General features: G+C 37.1%; 2 protein-coding genes across 2 annotated transcripts; both read left to right on the top strand.

Annotated features, from left to right (window-relative positions):
* The first annotated feature begins 1958 nt into the window (after positions 1–1958).
* On the top strand, positions 1959–6069 carry LOC103495609 (probable WRKY transcription factor 31). The gene is made up of 5 exons (XM_051085000.1): positions 1959–2437; positions 2537–2635; positions 2731–3261; positions 3632–3745; positions 5380–6069. Exons 1-5 carry the CDS (start codon positions 2069–2071, stop codon positions 5995–5997), a joined length of 1731 nt encoding a protein of 576 aa, XP_050940957.1. The 5' UTR covers positions 1959–2068; the 3' UTR covers positions 5998–6069.
* Positions 6070–14792: 8723 nt separating this feature from the next.
* LOC127149470 (uncharacterized) lies at positions 14793–22885 on the top strand. Its single transcript, XM_051084998.1, has 3 exons — positions 14793–15119; positions 15728–17490; positions 22755–22885. The coding sequence occupies exons 2-3, from the start codon at positions 16647–16649 to the stop codon at positions 22802–22804; spliced, it is 894 nt and encodes a 297-aa protein (XP_050940955.1). The 5' UTR covers positions 14793–15119; positions 15728–16646; the 3' UTR covers positions 22805–22885.
* Positions 22886–24014: the final 1129 nt, after the last annotated feature.

Here is a 24014-nt window from a genome sequence, read left to right as displayed (position 1 = left end):
CTCAAAACTCCATTATATATAAACTCACTTGCTCCCCACTTGGTCGGTACATAATATAATATAGCCAAAAACGTTCTTTATCAGGAAAAAAATAAATTAATGATTATAAAATATGAATGTTTCTTTAAATTAGAGGAAAGATTCATTAGTCTTAGGTGTTAGAAAATTATAACATACTTTTATCATTATATTTTTAATAATTAGTTACACAATGAAAGAAATTGATAATATGTTTAAGATTTTTCAATATGTGGGTGTAAACACACATGATCATAAAAGGTGTGACACTGATACCTATATTAATTCTTAATCTAAAATTGTACATTGGTATGAGAAAGAATAATATATGTATAATATAGTTGGAAAAGATGACTTCATGCAAAACAACAACCTATTGTTATGTGCACGTTAGACAAAATTTTAAGTCACACCAAATTGGTATGGTTCTATTTAATGTCAAGTTTATGTATAGATGTCATCATCATTAATGAAAATTTATAAATAATGTAAAAACAAAAGGTGTCTATTTTCATTTGGAGGGGGTATGATAATGGTTTTTTTTTTTTTTTTTTTTTTGAGAAGAAAGAGTGTGATCGTGTATAAAGTATATTTTCTTCTCTTCTACGTTTAAATTCCTCAAAATTTTAAAGATTAAATAATTTAGATTTGGTAAGCAAATGTAAATCTCAAACAAATAAATGGTAGACAAATATAAATGATCGAGTAACAAAATAATTAAAAAAAAAAATCTTTTAGCCAACCAAATTTTGAAAAAAATAAAAGGTTTATTTGGATATACCAAATATGGGACGGGAGGTTACCAAATATTTGTTTGTTTTGTTATATTTTTTTTAAAAACCCTTAAAATTAATAATATATAATTGCAACTTATTAAAATCTGTCGACAATATGATATATCAATTTTTCATTAGTCAAATAAAAGAAAAGAATTTTACGAACTTAAAAGATTAAAAGTGTTGATTTTAAAATAGATACTAATGTGGAATTTTAGAGACTAAAATATCTTGAAAAAAAAGAAGAAAAAAAAAGGTTTTTGAAGAAATAAAGAAAAGTTAAAAGATTTATATGGATGATTAAGAAGGGAAGATTAGTAAATAGCATTAAAATGGAAGAGAGAAAGAGGTAGGGAGGGATTGGGTGAGGCATGGTGAGTCAAGTCAACCCTTCTCTCTCGGCTCTCTAACTCTCCCACGTGTCAGAGTCAAATTTATGATTTTTATCTTCTTAATTAATTAGGTCCCACCAAAAGTAGCAGACCAATCAGAATGGTTAAATTTAGCTCCAAAAGTTTGTATAATTTCTCCACTCGTTTGTTCATGATTTCCCAATTTATTATAAAAACCCAAATGAAAAATATTTTAACACTTTTACTACACCTCCCCTCACTACCACGTGCTAAGATCTTACACCTTCACTCTTTTTTTTTTTTTTTTTTTTTTTTTTTAACTCTCTATTTCATTCAAATTAAACAGTCACGAATTTCATGTCGTCCCTTTTTTTTTTTTTTTTTTTTATCACCAAAATGGTTAATTCTAATTTCATTTCTTTCAACTTTATTTTACTTTTTTCAATACCTTACTAGACTAAATTGTATAAATCTTTCTTCTTTTCCTATAAATTAAATTATCCATCTTACTAATAAATCATTATCCAATCATTCACATAAGTAGGAAATTTAATAAAAGAAAGAAAAAAAGAAGAAGGAGAAGAAGAGCTTTGAAAAAGCATAGGTACAAAATTGATAAGAATTGAAAGAAAAGAAAATTTTGGGTAAAATGTCCGGAAGAGTTGAAACAGGAGAGAGGGGTCGATGGGGATTTTTTTTTTTTTTTTTTTTTTTTTTTAAATTTCTTTTTATATATTTTATTTTAAATTTTACATTTTTTATTTATGAATAATGATATTTAATTAATTTGAAAAGAAAAAAAAGAAAAGAAGTTTGAAGTAGTGTTGTGTTGTGTTGTTCGTCAAGTCTTCCCTTCCAAATTTATAGCCGAGTCCATTGAAACGGTTTGAAAGAAAAAGTGTGTTTTTTTCTTTAAGATCTATGGCCAAACCAAGTGGACTCTCCATTGATTCAGATCCATTCTTCCTCTTCCTTCAATTTTCTTTTTATCCCACTCAACCACCACCACCGCCCCTCTCCCCCTCCCCCTCATGGATGCCGCCGCTCCTTCCCCTTCTCCTCCTCCCCTCCAGTTTCCGGTTAACCTCAATTCCACCCTCCCCGATCCCCACGATTCTCCTCCTCCTCCTCCTCCTCCTCCTCCTCCCCCCCCCTCCGCCGCCTCCGCCTCCTGCCCACCGCCCCTTCTTCGACGAAATGAACTTCTTCCCCTCCGATGATAAATCCCGAGTCCTTTCTACTTCTCACTCCAATCTTACTCCCACCAAACTCCCCTTCAATAATGTTAATGTTCGTCGTCGTCATAATCATCGTTCCTTCTTTTTTTTTTTTTTTTTTTTTTTTACCTTTAATATTTTTAAATGAATTTTTAACAATTGAATTTTGCAGACCGGGTTGAATCTCTTGACGACCAACTCGTGTAGCGATCAATCCATGGTGGATGATGGAGTTTCACCAAACCCAGAAGAAAAAAGAGTGAAAAACGAGGTGAGTTTATTCAATTCAACATTTTCCCTTTTTTTTTAAAAAAAAAACAAAATGGATTGATTGATTGATTGATTGAATTTATTACAATGAATCAGAGAGCAGTCCTTCAAGCTGAATTGGAGAGGATAAACTCAGAGAATCTAAGATTAAAAGACATGTTAAATCAAGTGACGAGCAATTACCAAACTCTACAGATGCAATTCAATACACTAATACAAACCCAGAAAACAGAAGACGTCGGTGACCCAATTGAGGAAAACGCCGACGGCAGTGGTGGCGGAGGGAATAATAATAACAACAACAACAACAATAATACAAATATTAGTAATAAACTGGTGCCGAGACAATTTATGGATCTTGGATTAGCTACCAATATGGAGAACGATGAGGAGTCGATGTCTTCGTCAGAAGGAAGGAGTGGGGAGCGCTCCCGGTCGCCGGGAAACACCGGAGAAGTAGCATCGAAACGGCATAGCCCAGATCAATCTTCCAATTGGGGTTCCAATAACAATAATAATAATAAAGTTCCAAAATTCAGTTCTTCATCGGGTAAAGAAGTGGATCAAACTGAAGCTACTATGAGAAAGGCTAGAGTCTCCGTTCGAGCCAGATCAGAAGCACCCATGGTAATTTCCTCCATTTTCTTTTTTTTTTTTTAAAAAAAAATTACTTTCATTCTAAGGACTAATACTTTGAATATTCCATCTAAACTTATATATTAAGTTTAGTGATTTATATATTTGAGTTCAAACAATAAATTTAAGCTAGTCGGGATGAAATGAGTAAGTTTAAGGGTTAAAATGGAAATAGTTAATGAAATTGAGATATGATATAAATATATATATATATATATATATTTATTTTCTTTTAAAAATTATATAATTGATTGGAATAGAGAGTAGATTTGAAATGGTGGAGAAATTAGATAATTGAGTAAGTGAATTAGTTAAAAAGGAAAAATGAGAGATATTTGTTGGGTTTGAAATGTGTGTATAGATAACAGATGGATGTCAATGGAGAAAATATGGACAAAAAATGGCGAAGGGAAACCCTTGTCCACGAGCTTACTATCGTTGCACAATGGCTCTCGGCTGCCCGGTTAGGAAACAAGTAAGTCATAATCAACAAACAAACAAACAATATTTTATCCTTTCTCTTTAATATATCACATCATCATTTAATTTTGCTTTCCCATATGGAAGTGATTTCTTTAATGTATATTATGTTATTGTACCCTTTCATCAATGATGAAAATTGATAATATCTATGTAGGAAGGAGAGGAGAATTACTCTCTCCATTAATTTGTGGGGATATGAGATTCTTTACTTAGTTTTCTTTTTATTTTTTTAAATTAAATAGTTAGTTTTTTCATCAACCTACAAATTTTAAATTTAGACATAATATAACCAACATTCATAAATAATGATATGGATGATGATTAAAATTGAAATTTGGAGCGGGCTACAAGCAATGAACGCTTCTGGATCATCACTGTTTAGCTTTTGAAGATTTTTTTCCTCTGTCTTTCTATATAGGAGCGTTTGAAAAAATAGCAAAATAATTTATGATAATAGAACTCATGTCACTACATGTTCTAAATTACAAAAGTACCAAATTTAAAGTAGATAGTCCTCTGATAACTTTTTGATATGCATCTGGTAGTCCATTGATAACCGTATAGTAGTCGTATGATATATCTAATTACTTCATATTTGCAATAAAAAAGGAGGTGTTATGGATTGCTTTTTTTTTTCTAATTTTTTTTGTTATTTAATGCAAATTCACTTTTATATATATATATATATCTATATATATATATATATATATATATATATATATATATGTAGAGCATAAACTTACAACTAAGTGAAGATATTATTTCATGGACTAATAGGTGAAAAGTTGAAAATTCATTTTTCCTTTACCAAATAGTTGATAATATATGGTTGACCATTTGTCATATTTGATATATTATTGAACTTTTACAAAAATCATCCTTAAAGTATGTGATTGTAACATCCAAATTTAGAAATATGACATAAATGAATCGAGGTAACATTGAGTGATCTTGAGAGGATGAAAGTATAGTTAGGAAGAGCTTAAAAAAATTAAAAGTAACTATCTATACCAACGAAGGCATGCCTTCTTTTTTTCGTGGTTCAATTCTATGTTAGTTATTATCTTGAAAAAAATTCTAATAAGCATCTGAATGAGGACAAATCATACGGAAATAACTTGTGTTGACTTGTGGGTAAAACTTTCTTTCTTAAAAGTCTTCAAGACAAGCAAAGATGTCATAGTCAGGTAGCAGAGTATACAAGAGAATGTCGAGGTTATTATGTGTTGAATCCTAGTTCTAAGCGTTAAAGTGATAGTTGCAATTATATGTACATAAGTTTGATGGTCCAAATTTAATATTGTATAAATTTGAGATCTAATTTCCACGGTCGAAAGTTTGAGGATGTAATAACAACTACTAACATAGATAGGTTTTCTTGCAATTTGTCTTATGATATTTGTTAATACTGAGATAAACTTATAGGGAGTCTATTAGTTATAGACCGTATGACTAGTGGTGATAATTTGAACTACTAAAGAGGAGTCTACTAACAATAGAATGATGAATTTACGATTGGTTTACGTAATTCTTTAAAAATACAAGTCATTATAATTTCCTTAATTTTTGTTTAATTGAGTGTGTATATGAAATTGACAACTTTTGTTGTGTATATACATAAAATAGGTACAAAGATGTGCAGAAGACAAAACAATATTGATAACAACCTACGAAGGAAACCACAACCATCCATTGCCGCCGGCAGCCATGGCCATGGCATCTACCACATCATCGGCGGCAAGAATGCTTCTATCAGGATCCATGTCAAGTGCTGATGGTTTAATGAACTCCAACTTTTTAGCAAGAACCTTATTACCTTGTTCTTCAAGCATGGCTACAATCTCAGCCTCAGCTCCATTTCCCACCGTCACATTAGACCTAACTCAAACCCCTAATCCTTTATTCCAACGCCCAGCCCCTGGTCACTTCCCGATCCCATTCGCAGCGGCCGCTCCCCCTCAAACCTTCCCACAGATCTTTGGACATGCTTTATACAATCAATCAAAATTCTCCGGCCTCCAAATGTCTAAGGATATCGAAGCACCGTCTCCTCCCCCACCTACGCAAAATCCATTTACCGACACGTTGAGTGTGGCGGGTGCAGCCATCGCGTCTGACCCCAATTTCATTGCGGCCTTGGCAACAGCAATGACGTCGCTGATCGGGGGATCGCATCATCAGAAGGAGAATGGTAATGGCAGTAGTAATGTTGATAATAAAACAAGTAGCAACTCCCAACAGTAACACCAAGAACAACAACAACAATGTTATAATTGCCATTTTAAGAACCAAGAAAAGAACTTTTTTTTCTTTTTCTTTTTCTTTTTCTTTTTAATACATATATATTTATAGATATATACACATGAAAATAGAAAGAAAAAAAAAAAAAAAACCCTCCTTATTTGGAGTAGTTAGAAATTTAAATTATAAATTTGTTCTTTTCTTTTCTTTTATTTCCTCACATATTTGGTTTAGAGGATTTATGGTTTTTTTTTTTGACTGAATAAGATCAAACATTTCATTCTTTTATGTTCATATACAAAGGTTTTTTTTTTTCCTATGTTTGAATATTATTAATTTATCATAATAATTTTGTTTGGTTTGAAGATGTGGAAAGAGGAAGGAGAAAAGAATATAAATCCAAAGCGTGTGGAAAAAGATGGTTTATTATATTTGTGGATATGGAGAAAATTTCAGAATGTTGACCTTATGACAAACTACAATAATATAAACCTCTACCCATCATAGTTTGAGTACATATTGTAGCGTTTGGGGAAAAAAAATTAAAATTTGTAAGGCACATAGCAAGAGCAAATAATAATAATAACAACAATAATAATAATGATAATGATAATGATAATAATAATAGTAGTAGTAATAATGAGAAAATAGATTTTTGGATTGGTCGATTTTGTAGGTCTAGTTTTCAACATTTTTAATCTTTAATTTGGTTTTAAATTTAATCTTTTACAATCTTATCATTTAAATTTGAGTTTTACTTGAATTTTATCTTTAAGATTTAAAGACATCTTTTGAGACTTTTTGTTTTTAGTTAGTAATGTCTATTAATTAAATTCAAAGATTAAAAAAATCATAATTAATGATCATCATTAATAAAATTAAATTCAAAACTTTACTTTATAATTATTTCAAATCAATCAATAGGCAATTAACATAAAAGATTGAAAAATGAGCATTGAATAAAAAGTTAGTATTTAAACGTCAAAATCAAACCAAAAAACTTAAATCTTCATTTAAAACCTATATACATTGAATTGAAATAAAATTCCAAAACTTAAGAATTAAAAAAGACAAAACAATAAAAAGAAAGTTTTCATAAATATAACAAACCACTATAAACAAAATGCATATCAATTTTTTTATAAATATTTTAGGTTTACCCTTCCATCTTTCTTTTCCTTCTGGTTCCAATTTTTTTTCCTATCGTATATCTTTCTTCCTTTTCTCCTCTTTTCTTTTGCTGTAATTTCTTTCCAGATTTCTTTCTATTGTCTTTTTTTTTTCTCTTCTTCTTTCATTTCTTTCGATAATCTTTCTTCTTTTCTTTTTTTATGTCGTTTAGATTAGGGTAACCAAATCGATCGTATATAAAGAATCTTGTCGTTTAGATTAGGGTAACCGAATCTAAACATCAATAATGTTAAAAAAAATCGTTTAGTTTGAAGTAGCAAAATCTAAACGATAGTGTAAAAAAAAACAATCCTATAATAAAAGAATTAAAATTGTTTAACCAAATCTAAGCGATCATGTACCAAATATATTACGGGCGTTGTTGATAACATGATTGAAAGAACATTTTTAGTATTTTCTATTGTAAGCCTTTTCCATTTTCGAAATTGTTGTATAAATATTTTGTCGGTTTGTTGTATTTTTGAAAAAACCCATAACAAAAGCTATTTCTAAAGAAAAAAAAGAAAGAGTAATTTAGGAGTGAGAAAGAGAAAAAGGGTTTGGGAATTATTAAATGAAGTTAAGTGTGAGGAGAAAAAGGCCGTCAACAAAATCGTCTCGTAATAGAAGTGGTTATTAATAACTTATAAATAGAAAGGAAAAGAAGAAGCCAAGGAAGAAAGCAACCTTCTCCTTCTCAGCTTGGACTCTCTTTGTTTCTTTTGGCCTTTTCGAAGGAGCCTCCTCGAATAGACTTTGGATTGCTTATGAAAAAAGTGTTTTTTTAAGAATATATTTTTAGAAAAATATATTTTGTAAAATGAAGTTTAAAATCTAAATTCTCACATGTTTAGTTGGATCTCTTTATAAATGTTTATATACAAAATTGTGTTTGGTTTGGTTTATATTTATGAATAATTTTCATAAAAAAATACATATATTTTGAATCTTTTTTTTTATATAAATATATTTTAAAATTAACTGTACGTTATCTTGAAATTATTAATTTTTTAATTACTTGAAACTAAACATTAATTTTGTTTTTTGTATTAATTTTTTTAAAAAAGTTTAATTTTAAAAGCACAAATATCTTGAAATGTAAATATATAACCATAAAAAAATTTTGATTTCCATCAACAAAATATAAATAAGATAAATAATTTTGTTTAAGACAATATAATATCAACTAGACAAAAAGATGTGCAATTCGATCCAACTTTGATTTCTATTCATTCACATAGTTACAAAGGTAATATAATTTTGAATCTATTGTATATGACTCGATGGCTAGAGTTGATTTCAACAACTTTTTTGTTTCATCTTTCACAATTATCATCATATTTTCATACGATTAAAACTACTTTTCTCATATATATTCTAAATCACTCAAAAATATATCTTTGACAAGTATGTAAATGTTTGATTCATTACTCTTCTAACCATATTTTTTCTTACTATTAAATTTAATTTTCCTTGTATATGTAGTTACATTAGTTGTTTGAAAATTGTGCTAGTTAAGACGTTGATATTACGTACGTTTGAAATTTTCTTCAAACGAGACTTTTTCTATGTTATTATAGTCTCTATTAATTTTTATGTTTGAGAAACTTTATTTAATTGAATTCAATCCAATCAAACAATTCAAGTATTCATAAGTGATTTAGTTGTTAGTGAGACCTAATTAAACCCAACTCTAAAGTCAAAACTTTGATGGATCAATCAACTTAGCTAGGAATATTGAATATCAATTATTCATATGGAAGGATCGGTTTACTTTGATTTTCTATAGACTCTGTCAAATGAAATAGGTTTTAAAAAAAAATCAACTTTGAATAACCTTTCCAAGCTTAATTTCTAAAATATATTTTAAATTATAATTAAAATGATTTCCTTAAAAATAATTAAAAGTTATTTCAAAATTCATAGTTATTAATGAATTAAAGAACAATAAAATTGATATACATTTACCATTCGATTAAATTTGAGAAAAAGTCAATATGGGTAGACATATACATTACGTTAAAAGTTTGTATTTATTTAACGTGGTTCGATAAATTTATCTAGAAATATCGATTAACTCCTTAAATCGATATCAAATCTATTAGTGATATTTTGATAAAAAAAAAAAATAATAATAATAGTATGATTGTATTGTTGAATATGTTATTGAAAAATGGAAGAAACGCCACTAAATCAACTTGGTTTGGTTCGGCTCTTTGGCATTTGGGTTTGCTGATGAACCGCTGTTCGGCGGTGCTTCTCGGCTCGGTTTCTCGGTGTCCATTGTGATTTGGGTTTGGTGAGCCTGATGGGCTTCGTGGGCCTTAGCCCAGAAACTACGTATACATTTGAGATTACTAAAAAGAAACACTCTTGAGCAGAACATTGATGCGAAAACAAAACTTGCAAAAGAGTAAATTTCATTGCCTTATCACAACGACATTAAGAACACAACCGAAACAAACCAAGACGAGTTAAAGCCTGCCAGATGAACACAATTCAAATAGACAGAAGGTAGGCAAAACCACTTATGCCTATTTGAATTCCAAGTTGCATCGCTGTGTTCATTAGCTTCAACTGATGTGTTTTGTGGGCGGAACCCAAGCTGAGACAGAGGTACACATTATTATTTGAACAAACTCAGATGTTTGACAATCGAAGAACAAACTGAAGTTGATATGTATTAGTTTATTACATATTAGTCTTTATGTTGTGCAATTCAATCTATTAATTTACTAGCCATTCAATACTTCATTGAATCCTATTTAATGAAGCCAATGAAAAGCATTACAAGATCCAATAAGAAGAAAAGAAAAAGCTATTAATTGCACACAAAAAAAATTATATAAGGAATCAATAAACTTTCAAGTGTATTATCTTTTTTAAATTATATAAAAAAAACATATAATTTGTCGTTTTCTTTTTCCTGGATCAAGCTATCACATTATGTTTAATAGTTGATTATTCGATGTTTCCAAAAGCGCGCATCGGACGTTATGTAACCTAATTCTTTTTAGTATTAGATCAAATCTTAATAAGTTTCATGATTATTACTCTTTAATGAATTATTTTCTAATGAAATGCAATAAATTGACTCAATTTATGTATGTATATAGAATTATTTTTCTATTTTTAATTTCAAAACTATAAAAGAATGACAATATATTGACTGAAATTTGTAAGTACATTAATATTAATTGGAGTTGAAAATGAAGAAAAGAAGTATATATATATATATATATATATATATATATGAAAAAATTGGTAAATAGAATTAATGTTGACAAGTTGTTTAGTTATTTAGATTGGGGGTAGCTATTTTTGTATGCCCAAAATGGACAACAATCATGATATTCATTCTGAAAAGCAAATTTCTATATTCAATTTTCAAACATATAAGTGATCATAAATGATTGTTTCCTAATACAATTGAATCTTCAATGAAGACATTTGAATAATGCATTTATTTCAATATTCCTTTTATAAATCAAAGGGTCCTTTTTTCTTTCTTCATAGTTAATGAAACACAAAGTGGCTGTCAGCACATTAAATACTTTGGATTTTAATTTTGGTTGCCTAAACTCAACCCTTTTTTTATTAATTCATTTACTGTTTTATATTTGTTGTTAATAAGAAATATCTCCCTCCTCCCCACTATTATTGGAAATGTAGTTATAATTTTGAAAAACTTGAAAAAAAAATTTTTTTTGTTATTTTTTAAATCGAAGTGATGTGATAGAACTTTAGAACCTAAAATCTTTCAATTCTCTGCATACAATGATATAAGTTGAGTTAAGCTTTTGTTTATTAGTAGTAGATATTTTTTCTTGTCCTATTCACAAATTTAGACTTACTAATAACTTAACCTATTATGTAAACACTGAAGAACGTCAAGCACATCCGTCAAGGATTACGGAAATCTTGTTGTTGCATAACTTAAGTTATAGCAATGCACCATTAGATATTCAACAGGTAATTTTTCACGATCGGGCATGAGTGCTTAAAAGTTGTCATTGTATACTAATCTTGTGGGTCTAAAGATCGAGGGATGAGAGATGGAGGAGGACACTACGCATAATCTTTCAGTAACAAATTCCCCGTACATCTCGAGGCGCCTAACAAAAAGATACTTTGACCATTTCAGGATCGATGTATCAAATAGCACATATTGCTTGTAATTTCATAGGACACAAATGAGTAAAATTTTATGTTTTAAATTGTTTGATTTGGATTCAAAATTTGGCAATATTTATTTTGTTTTGTATTGGAATAATAAGGGAATTAAGAGGGTTGCTTGGAACTCAAAATGATGAAAAATTTTGTGTTGCTTATTCAAAACAAAAGTGATTGAAATTGGTTAGAATCTTTTTGTTTAAGTGCCTCTTTTTTTCCTTAATTCAAATTATTATTACCAAACACTCACCATTTATATATTTAATTAGGGCATTAATTAGTTTGTCATGCTGACCTCAACCTTTTTTTCTCATTTGAAAATTCTCCTCCACAAAAAGTCTTTCCATTCATTCTTGTAATTATTTCTCAACTATAATTAGGTAATAATTTTCCCTCTATATCGAGGAATTTAGGGTTAGATGTAAAATTCAATATTATCAATATGGACATAAATTATTCATTTCAACCCTACAATCTACAATAAATTAATATTTTTCTTTTTCTAATTCTTAAATTATTTAGTTTCAAACTCATTTGCTTAACTTAATTACAAAATTTGAGTCCAACAATGAACCTAATTAATTAAAGAATTATAGAGGGAAATCCAATCTAAGATTTGAGGATGTATGTATGTTGTTGGATTAGCTTAATGTTAACCTTTTAGAATAGGAGAGAATAAGTTTTCATTGATTTGGGGAGTGATTTGATTGTTAGAGAAATAAAACTGTTTTTTTCGTAAATTTATTCTTTTCAACAATCATTTTAGAAAAAGAAAAAAAAAAAAAAGTTTAAAAGTTGAACATTCCTATGTTTAGTTAATTACTATCTTCACTGAAGTGTTTCACTAATTTGTTAGATTTGCTCTAATATAAAAATGCTTAGACAGCTTGTTGAATGAGAAATTTTGAATCTATCATTTGTCACGTCATTTATTAAATTATTGAAAAATCTGGAAATAATTAAATTATAAACTAAGTATATAAGTTTAATATATTGTGAATTGAAATCGAAGATCTAATGTAGCGAATTTCGATAATGGCATGTGTTTTCATATTAACCATTGGATCAGATTAATTATTTTAGATTCAATTAAATATTAAGAGTTGAGCTAAAGTTCAATTGAGAAAAAAAAAAAAAGATTAATTTAGTCCCAAGTACTAAATAAGGTTTAAGTCCAATTAATTGGAACAAAGAACCAAGTTCATATACCAACTAAACCCAAGTCCACAGAGTTCGTAAAGTTCAGAAAATTTTACTTGAGAGAACTTAAGGAGAATTCTTCCAATAGCAAGAATGTATCGCAACTCTTGAAGACTGAACCATTAGATACAAATATTCTTTCGAGACTCCAAAACTTCAAGAAGAACATTAAGCTCTCTATTTTCATACAGCAAGCGTACACATTCAATCAAGAGCGAATTAGAAGATCAAATACTAGAGATCGAATCACATCACATCATCAACATAAAATATAATATAAACAGAAGTGCAACTCCATCAAACACGTTTCTCCAAAAACCTCAAGAACATCCATCAAACTGTTATTATAATGATGACTATATTAATTAATTGACAATAATTGACGTGGTTGTATACAATGGATGATAGTGATTATGTAGAAGTGTAGTTAACACGATGATACTTTGGTCTTTTTATATACAATACCATAAAAATTTGGTGTTGCAATATGATCACGATGTACAACTATTGATATCTTCAATTATTTAATTTTAAAATAAATAGCTTTGGAGTCGTCATCTACTATAATTAAGGTGTGATTGGTCACCCAATTAAAAAAATATTATTCCTACGAGTCAATTTTGTGTATATAGGAAAGGTCTTAACAACATACAATCCCCGTGAAAATGGTTTTCCACATTTTATCTTTTAAAAACTAAATCCCAAAGGTTCACAAAGAAAAATATTGTTTTGGTTTCTTGAGATGGTCCATGGTTCTCAATTCATGTTTAAAAATAAAAAAAAAAAAGGGTATGAATTGACGATTGTGAGTAGCATAAGAGTCATTTTAAAAAATGAAATTTATTTTGATTTTAAAAGATAATTTCATTTACTTCAAGAATATTAAAATATCAAAATTTGACATTTTAATCTTCATCATAAGTGTTTTAATGAAATTGTCGATATTTTTTTAAAGACAATTTATTAATTATTTTTCAAACAATATCAAAATTAACCAAGTAAGTTTAGAAAAAAATTTATATACTTATAGAATTTAAATCATATAAAACTCACAAAGAAAGACACTTTTTTCCGACTTAATATTTTTTATACTCTTATAAAATTAGGAAGAAAAAAAAATGTTGGTTATGCATTTTGTACTTATGGAATTTTAAATAATAAAATAAATAAATAAAAACAAAAGATTAAGACCACCTTAAACTAAATATTTATTTTTACCCACCTTCTTTAAGGAAAAAAATAATTCGTCAAATGGTCAATGACATATCCAAATTATATGAAATGATAATTTGAAATTTCAATGGAAGAAGATTTAGCAAAATAGTGTTAAGTGAAAATACACAATAACTCTGTAACGCCCAACAATTTGATATCTCTTTTGGGTTTTGTCCATTGTCATTAATGTTAAACGGGGTTATGGAAATTTTAGATTTATTGGAAGAACCTTACCATTTGGATTTTCTTGAGTAATTAAAGTTGGGAATCCTCATTTGTTTAGGATAATAAGTATCATTTTTCCATTTATTTATTTATCTTATTATTTTAATTTTATTTTGTTGGAAATAATTAGGGAAGCCCATATTAAACTAAAGTTGGTTGTTTTGGTGAGATTTGGAGAGAGAGAGAGGAGGGGTTGTTTTGGGAAAGAAAAGAGTCATTTTTTTTTATAAAAGGGCCTTGGGACTCGTGCGTAAAGAGGAAGAGAAAGAAAAAAAAAATCAAATCAATCAAAGAAAGAAAGAGGGGAAAAGAAAAAAAAGAAAAAGGAATTTTTTTTTTTTTGAAACCCTAGCCGCCGCACGCCGCCGCCGCCGCCGCGAACCCGAGCCGCCAAGCATCTCCCCTCTCTGTTCAGCAGCGCAGCCGAGCCTACAGCCGAAACCGAGCCGTCGCCGAGCTTCCAGCCGCGTCGGAAGAATCGCCCAAGCCAATCCAGCAGCCGAGCGTCCGTCGGAGCAGCCGTCTCTCGCACGCCGAAGCCGAGTCGAAGCCACCTTCGCGCGTCCGCAGCCAACCCGTCAGCCAGCTGAGTCGCGCCGCTTCGATCCGACGCAAGCGCAGCCGAAACGCAAGTCTGTAGCCGTCGCCGAGCGAAGCTGCGGTAGCCGGACCACCAGCAGCCGCCGCGCCACCCGAAATCCGGAAGCCGACGCCTCGCGCGCAAAGATCCGACCGAAGACCCGCCCCGCGACCCGAATCGAGCGCGCCACCTTCCGGAACCCGACCCGCGCCCGCGTGCACCCGTGCGCGAGCCGCGTCCGCGTGTGAAGCCGCGCCGCGCGCTTCTGCGTAGCCGAGCCGCGTCTCCCTCCTGTTGCAAGCCGAGCCGCACGCGTAATCCCTGTGCCGAGCCGAGCCGCGCCTGCGCCAAGCCGAGCCGGTCCCTGTCCTCTTCCAGCCGAGCCGCCAGGACTAATTTGACTCCTTCCACCTAATTTTTGGGACGTCTTGGACCAAGTAACTGCTGCAGCGGGGGATTTCTTCAGTAGGGGCTTGAGCACTGCAATCTCCTTCTAGGTTAGGACCTCGTCGCTTGGAAAGCGTACTGCCTCGCGGTTAGGACTCGTCAAGTAAATCTCCAGGTAAGAGATTCTACTACTAGCTCCATGCTTAGAAATATGAGATGATGTATACTCCAATTTTGCATGTTGAGGATTGGATGGTACGATGCCTGAAATCAATGTTAGTATGATGTAAATGACGGTATGGTTATACTATAGCCTGTTATGTGTGGCGAGAGCTGTTATAGCTACACGACGAATGTCGAGACGGAGAGGGCAGAGATGATTTATATGATATGTTATATGCTGATGCCATGTGTATGTATACTGCAATTAGGGTACCTGTTAGCTTGATCTGTTAGAGTCGTACCTGCATGGGTGTCCTTCGGGATCACCACCTATTGAGGACTGTGTGGTCCGACGGGACGCCAGTCTAGCATGGATATAGATATGACTCGAGTGACTCGACGGGGTCCTCGCATCCCGACTGTCCTAGATGTCCCCCGGGGCACCGAAGACCAGAGTTACGTTCCTACGGGAGCGCATGATTGCACGTGTTCGGGAACGTGCCAGAGATTGGGTACCAGTTATCAGGACTCTAACAGGAAGTTAACAGGCACCTAGTGGGACTAGTAGTGGGTCCCTTACTGAGTATTTTTGTACTCACTCTCTTCGTTTTATGTTTTCAGGTAGAGGACGGGGCAAGGGCAAGGGCAAGCTGGCGAGCGACCCGAAGTGAGACCGTGGAGGGCCATAGGGACTACCGCTTCCGCTTATTCTTATTTCAGATTTTCGCATTTGAACTTGAGTACTTTTCATCACTTACCATCTTTTATGTAGATAGGGCCCGAGTAGGATTTCAGAACGCTTTTACATTTTTGCATGACTACCTTGTTTAAATTTTATAAATAAAATTTCTTAAACCGTATGCGTTTTGAAATTTTTTTTATGACTTAAACCACTTGTTCTATATTTGGTAATGACTTCGATTCAGTATAAGGAGTTGGGTCGTTACAGTTGGTATCAGAGCACAGTGTTTTAGGTTCTGTAGACTGACCTACGATGTAAGTCATTTTTTTTTTGTTTTGGTTTTACTTCACCCTATGGCTATACGGTCCTTCGGCACTCGCCAGGTATGTCTAAAGCCTTGCTAATGTTAAGATTACAATTTTGCCTGAATAGTCTAAGACCTAGATATAGGGTGTTAAGTTCTTGTGGTGAAAAGTTTGTTGGTGAATTTTAGGGAGAATGCCGCCACGTAGGGGTGCACGCCGAGGAGGTGGTAGGGGAGGCAGAGGAGTCGGTCGTGGCCAGCCGGAGGCGCCACCTGTTGCACCGGCAGTCGACCCAAACGCACCGGTCACCCAGGCGGATCTCGCCGCGATGGAGCAGCGTTATCAGGACATGCTGCAAGCTGCTTTGGCGCCTTTCCTTGCCGCCCAGCAGAACTAGGCCGCCCCTGCTCAGGCCCAGGCCGCCCCTGCTCAGGCTCAGGCCGTCGCTCCTCCAGCCCCTGAGGAAGCTCAACCAGTACCAGTTCAACTGTCGGCCGAGGCGAAACACTTACGGGATTTCAGGAAGTATAATCCCAAGACCTTTGACGGATCCATGGACAACCCCACAAAGGCCCAAATGTGGTTGACGTCCATAGAGACTATTTTCCGGTACATGAAGTGCCCAGAAGACCAGAAGGTGCAGTGTGCAGTCTTCTTCTTGGAGGACAGGGGCACCGCCTGGTGGGAGACCGCTGAGAGAATGCTGGGGGGCGATGTCAGCAAAATAACTTGGGAGCAGTTCAAGGAGAACTTCTATGCTAAGTTCTTCTCTGCCAATGTGAAGCACGCCAAGCTGCAAGAGTTCCTAAACTTGGAGCAAGGCGACATGACGGTGGAGCAGTACGACGCTGAGTTCGATATGCTGTCCCGCTTTGCTCCCGATATGGTAAGGGATGAGGCTGCCAGGACGGAGAAATTCGTTAGAGGACTCAGGCTAGACCTTCAGGGCATTGTCAGAGCCCTCCGCCCAGCCACGCATGCTGATGCACTACGTATAGCACTGGATTTGAGCCTGCCTGAGAGAGCCGATCCGTCTAAGGCTGCCGGCAGAGGGTCAGCCTTGGGACAGAAGAGAAAGGTTGAGACGCAGCCTGACGTAGCACCGCAGCGAACACTGAGGTCAGGAGGTGTCTTCCAGAGACACCGACGGGAGCTTGCAGCAGCCGGGAGGACTCTGAGAGAGCTACCCGCTTGTACTACCTGCGGGAGAGTCCACGGAGGTCGTTGCTTAGCTGGAAGTGGAGTCTGCTTCAGATGTAGACAACCGGGGCACACTGCTGATGTGTGTCCTCGGAAACCCTTTGAGACGACACCGCCCCAGCCTTCTGCGTCCCAGCAGGGGAGAGTTTTCGCCACCACCCGGCAGGAGGCCGAGCGAGCTGGCACAGTGGTGACAGGTACGCTCCCAATTTTGGGGCATTATGCTTTTGTGCTATTTGACTCTGGGTCATCCCACTCGTTTATATCCTCCGTTTTCGTTCAGCATGTGGGTTTGGAGGTAGAGCCTTTGGGTAGTGTTTTGTCGGTTTCTACTCCATCTGGGGAGGTCCTGTTGTCCAAAGAACAAATAAAGGCATGTCGGGTAGAGATAGCGAATCGTATGTTAGACGTGACCTTACTAGTGTTAGACATGCAGGACTTTGACGTGATACTAGGCATGGATTGGCTGTCAGCCAACCATGCAAATATAGACTGTTTTGGCAAGGAAGTTGTCTTTAACCCTCCCTCCGAGGCTAGCTTCAAATTCAGGGGGGCAGGCATGGTATGTATACCCAAGGTCATCTCAGCCATGAAGGCTAGTAAACTACTCAGCCAGGGAACTTGGGGCATCTTGGCAAGCGTAGTGGATGTGAGAGAGCCAGAAGTTTCCCTATCTTCCGAACCAGTGGTAAGGGAGTACCCCGACGTTTTCCCAGACGAACTTCCAGGACTTCCGCCTCCCAGAGAAGTAGACTTCGCCATCGAGTTAGAGCCGGGCACTGCCCCTATCTCGAGGGCCCCTTACAGAATGGCTCCAGCCGAGCTAAAGGAGTTGAAGGTCCAGTTACAGGAGTTGCTGGACAAAGGCTTCATCCGGCCCAGTGTGTCGCCTTGGGGAGCCCCAGTATTGTTCGTGAAGAAGAAGGATGGGTCGATGCGCCTTTGTATTGACTACCGAGAGCTGAACAAGGTGACAGTCAAAAACCGCTACCCCTTGCCCAGGATTGACGACCTGTTCGATCAGTTGCAGGGAGCCACTGTCTTTTCCAAGATCGACCTGCGATCAGGCTATCACCAGTTAAGGATTAGGGACGGTGACATTCCCAAGACGGCCTTTCGATCGAGGTACGGACATTACGAGTTCGTTGTGATGTCTTTCGGCCTGACTAACGCTCCTGCAGTATTCATGGATTTGATGAACAGGGTGTTTAAGGACTTTCTAGACTCGTTCGTCATAGTCTTCATTGACGACATCCTCATTTACTCAAAAACTGAGGCTGAGCACGAGGAGCACTTACACCAGGTTTTGGAGACCCTTCGAGCCAACAAGTTGTATGCCAAGTTCTCCAAGTGTGAATTCTGGTTAAGGAAGGTGACGTTTCTTGGCCACGTGGTTTCCAGTGAGGGAGTTTCAGTAGATCCCGCAAAGATTGAAGCGGTGACCAACTGGACTCGACCGTCCACGGTTAGTGAAATTCGAAGTTTTCTGGGCTTGGCAGGTTACTACAGGAGGTTCGTGGAAGACTTCTCACGTATAGCCAGCCCGTTGACCCAGTTGACCAGAAAGGGAACCCCTTTTGTCTGGAGCCCAGCATGCGAGAGGAGCTTTCAGGAGCTCAAACAGAAGCTAGTGACTGCACCGGTCCTGACAGTGCCCGATGGTTCGGGAAACTTTGTAATCTATAGTGACGCCTCCAAGAAGGGACTGGGCTGTGTCCTGATGCAGCAAGGTAAGGTAGTTACTTATGCCTCCCGCCAGTTGAAGATCCATGAGCAGAACTACCCTACCCATGACTTGGAGTTGGCAGCTGTAGTCTTTGCACTGAAGATATGGAGGCACTATCTGTACGGTGAGAAGATTCAGATTTACACCGACCATAAGAGCCTGAAGTACTTCTTCACTCAGAAGGAGTTGAACATGAGGCAGAGGAGGTGGCTCGAGTTGGTGAAAGACTACGACTGCGAGATCCTATACCACCCAGGCAAAGCAAATGTAGTGGCTGACGCGCTGAGTAGGAAAGTGGCACATTCAGCAGCGCTAATCACCAAGCAGACCCCCTTACTCAGAGATTTTGAGAGAGCCGAGATTGCAGTCTCAGTAGGCGAGGTTACCGCACAGTTGGCTCAGTTGCCAGTTCAGCCAACCTTGAGGCAAAAGATCATTGCTGCTCAGCTGAATGATCCTTACTTGGCAGAGAAGCGTCGCGTGGTAGAGACAGAGGAAGGTGAAGACTTCTCCATATCCTCTGACGGTGGCCTTATGTTTGAGGGACGCCTGTGTGTGCCGGAAGACAGCGCAGTTAAGACGGAGCTTTTGACTGAGGCCCACAGTTCCCCGTTTACCATGCACCCTGGGAGTACGAAGATGTACCAGGACTTAAGGAGTGTCTATTGGTGGAGGGGCATGAAGAGGGATGTGGCAGACTTTGTCAGTAGATGCTTGGTGTGCCAGCAGGTGAAGGCACCTAGGCAGCATCCAGCAGGGTTGTTGCAACCCTTGAGTGTGCCAGAGTGGAAGTGGGAGAGTGTGTCGATGGATTTTATTACGGGACTGCCCAAGACCCTAAGGGGCTACACGGTGATCTGGGTTGTGGTCGACAGACTCACGAAGTCGGCCCATTTCGTGCCAGGGAAATCCACTTACACTGCCAGTAAGTGGGGGCAGCTATATATGACAGAGATTGTGAGACTTCATGGAGTACCCGTATCCATCATTTCAGACAGAGACGCCCGTTTCACATCGAAGTTCTGGAAAGGACTTCAACTTGCATTAGGTACGAGGTTGGACTTCAGCACGGCATTCCACCCTCAGACTGATGGTCAGACAGAGAGATTGAACCAGATTTTGGAAGACATGCTGCGAGCCTGCGTACTAGAGTTTTCAGGAAGTTGGGACTCCCATCTGCATCTGATGGAGTTTGCCTATAACAACAGCTACCAGGCTACCATCGGTATGGCACCGTTCGAGGCTCTGTATGGCAAGTGCTGTAGATCCCCTGTCTGCTGGGGCGAGGTTGGAGAGCAGAGGATGCTAGGCCCCGAGTTAGTGCAGACGACCAACGCAGCCATACAGAAGATCCGAGCTCGTATGCTGACAGCCCAGAGCAGACAGAAGAGTTACGCTGATGTACGACGTAAGGACCTCGAGTTTGAAGTGGGAGATATGGTCTTTCTGAAGGTTGCACCCATGAAGGGTGTTCTGAGGTTCGCGAAGAAGGGGAAGCTGAGTCCACGCTTCGTAGGGCCGTTCGAGATATTGGAGCGGATTGGCCCCGTGGCTTACCGCTTGGCGCTACCCCCATCTTTTGCTGCAGTGCACGACGTATTCCATATCTCCATGCTGAGGAAATATGTCGCAGACCCAACACATGTGGTGGACTTCGAACCACTGCAGATTAGCGAGAACTTGAGCTACGAGGAGCAGCCTGTCGAGGTCTTGGCAAGGGAGGTCAAGAAGCTTCGCAGTCGAGAAATTCCACTGGTCAAAATCCTTTGGCAGAACCATGGAGTGGAAGAGGCCACGTGGGAGAAAGAAGAGGATATGAGAGCCCAGTACCCCGAGCTGTTCGAGGATTAGAACTTTCGAGGACGAAAGTTTTTTTTAGGAGGGAAGATTGTAACGCCCAACAATTCGATATCTCTTTTGGGTTTTGTCCATTGTCATTAATGTTAAGCGGGGTTATGGAAATTTTAGATTTATTGGAAGAACCTTACCATTTGGATTTTCTTGAGTAATTAAAGTTGGGAATCCTCATTTGTTTAGGATAATAAGTATCATTTTTCCATTTATTTATTTATCTTATTATTTTAATTTTATTTTGTTGGAAATAATTAGGAAAGCCCATATTAAACTAAAGTTGGTTGTTTTGGTGAGATTTGGAGAGAGAGAGAGGAGGGGTTGTTTTGGGAAAGAAAAGAGTCATTTTTTTTTTATAAAAGGGCCTTGGGACTCGTGCGTAAAGAGGAAGAGAAAGAAAAAAAAAATCAAATCAATCAAAGAAAGAAAGAGGGGAAAAGAAAAAAAAGAAAAAGGAATTTTTTTTTTTGAAACCCTAGCCGCCGCACGCCGCCGCCGCCGCCGCCGCCGCGAACCCGAGCCGCCAAGCATCTCCCCTCTCTGTTCAGCAGCGCAGCCGAGCCTACAGCCGAAACCGAGCCGTCGCCGAGCTTCCAGCCGCGTCGGAAGAATCGCCCAAGCCGATCCAGCAGCCGAGCGTCCGTCGGAGCAGCCGTCTCTCGCACGCCGAAGCCGAGTCGAAGCCACCTTCGCGCGTCTGCAGCCAACCCGTCAGCCAGCTGAGTCGCGCCGCTTCGATCCGACGCAAGCGCAGCCGAAACGCAAGTCTGTAGCCGTCGCCGAGCGAAGCCGCGGTAGCCGGACCACCAGCAGCCGCCGCGCCACCCGAAATCCGGAAGCCGACGCCTCGCGCGCAAAGATCCGACCGAAGACCCGCCCCGCGACCCGAACCGACGCGCGCCACCTTCCGGAACCCGACCCGCGCCCGCGTGCACCCGTGCGCGAGCCGCGTCCGCGTGTGAAGCGGCGCCGCGCGCTTCTGCGTAGCCGAGCCGCGTCTCCCTCCTGTTGCAAGCCGAGCCGCACGCGTAATCCCTGTGCCGAGCCGAGCCGCGCCTGCGCCAAGCCGAGCCGGTCCCTGTCCTCTTCCAGCCGAGCCGCCAGGACTAATTTGGCTCCTTCCACCTAATTTTTGGGACGTCTTGGACCAAGTAACTGCTGCAGCGGGGGATTTCTTCAGTAGGGGCTTGAGCACTGCAATCTCCTTCTAGGTTAGGACCTCGTCGCTTGGAAAGCGTACTGCCTCGCGGTTAGGACTCGTCAAGTAAATCTCCAGGTAAGAGATTCTACTACTAGCTCCATGCTTAGAAATATGAGATGATGTATACTCCAATTTTGCATGTTGAGGATTGGACGGTACGATGCCTGAAATCAATGTTAGTATGATGTAAATGACGGTATGGTTATACTATAGCCTGTTATGTGTGGCGAGAGCTGTTATAGCTACACGACGAATGTCGAGACGGAGAGGGCAGAGATGATTTATATGATATGTTATATGCTGATGCCATGTGTATGTATACTGCAATTAGGGTACCTGTTAGCTTGATCTGTTAGAGTCGTACCTGCATGGGTGTCCTTCGGGATCACCACCTATTGAGAACTGTGTGGTCCGACGGGACGCCAGTCTAGCATGGATATAGATATGACTCGAGTGACTCGACGGGGTCCTCGCATCCCGACTGTCCTAGATGTCCCCCGGGGCACCGAAGACCAGAGTTACGTTCCTACGGGAGCGCATGATTGCACGTGTTCGGGAACGTGCCAGAGATTGGGTACCAGTTATCAGGACTCTAACAGGAAGTTAACAGGCACCTAGTGGGACTAGTAGTGGGTCCCTTACTGAGTATTTTTGTACTCACTCTCTTCGTTTTATGTTTTCAGGTAGAGGACGGGGCAAGGGCAAGGGCAAGCTGGCGAGCGACCCGAAGTGAGACCGTGGAGGGCCATAGGGACTACCGCTTCCGCTTATTCTTATTTCAGATTTTCGCATTTGAACTTGAGTACTTTTCATCACTTACCATCTTTTATATAGATAGGGCCCGAGTAGGATTTCAGAACGCTTTTACATTTTTGCATGACTACCTTGTTTAAATTTTATAAATAAAATTTCTTAAACCGTATGCGTTTTGAAATTTTTTTTATGACTTAAACCACTTGTTCTATATTTGGTAATGACTTCGATTCAGTATAAGGAGTTGGGTCGTTACAAACTCATTGATGCCAATATTAAAACTAAATCTAATAAATAGTGAACAACAAATGACAAATTAAACTAAATTTAACAAAATACAACTAAACTAAATCTAATAAATACACCATGAACAACATAATTTAATAAATGCACAGCGAACATAATTTAACACGTGACCTATGCATTTAATTTCTCATTCCTTCCTCTCTTTAATTCCTAATTTATTATATTTACATTCATTCACTGTTTGTTGTTTTTTTTTTTTTTTAATATTGTAAAATTAGATTCAACATTTCTTAATTTTGAGTAATAATAATGCATTCATTTCAACTCCATCACCTTTAATATTTGCTAATTTAATTAATTACATTCAATCAATGTTTCTTAATTTTTCAAAATCAAGTGTGCGTTTAATGCCCTCTTTCCCTCTCCCAACTGATCTCTTAATACTATTTTCATTACTTTGTTTCCTCAATCTCTCTCTCTCTCTCTCTCTCTCTTTATTATTTTTTCTATTTTCCACCATAACTATATAAGTTCACAACACATTAATTATTATATCTCTTCTTCAAACTTACTTTCTGTTTAATTCCAAATTTCTGACTTTTGATGTCAACATTTATCAATGCTGCGTTTAGCATAACTTGTTGGTCGTGAGGTTAAAAAATGTAATAATTAACTTTATTTTTAATTAAGTAGAAAATTTATATATATTATCAACTTTAAGTATTAATGTATATTAAGAAAATTGAAGATATTATTTTATTTTGTATTATCTTATATTATTTGTTGCCTTTTTCATTTCATGTAAATATACCAACAATATTCATCCAAATAAAATCACATTAAGATAAAGGATTTTGATAACTCAATTATCTACGTGTTGTAAAAGTATGACTTTAGTTTGTTTTCTTTTTCTCTCTCTTTTTATCTAGTTTGAAATGGGAATA

This window comes from Cucumis melo, chromosome 1 (assembly GCF_025177605.1).
Source record: "Cucumis melo cultivar AY chromosome 1, USDA_Cmelo_AY_1.0, whole genome shotgun sequence".
Classification (NCBI taxonomy): domain Eukaryota; kingdom Viridiplantae; phylum Streptophyta; class Magnoliopsida; order Cucurbitales; family Cucurbitaceae; genus Cucumis; species Cucumis melo.
Note: the sequence above shows the minus strand (reverse complement) of the source record. Positions and strands in the feature narration are given on the sequence as shown.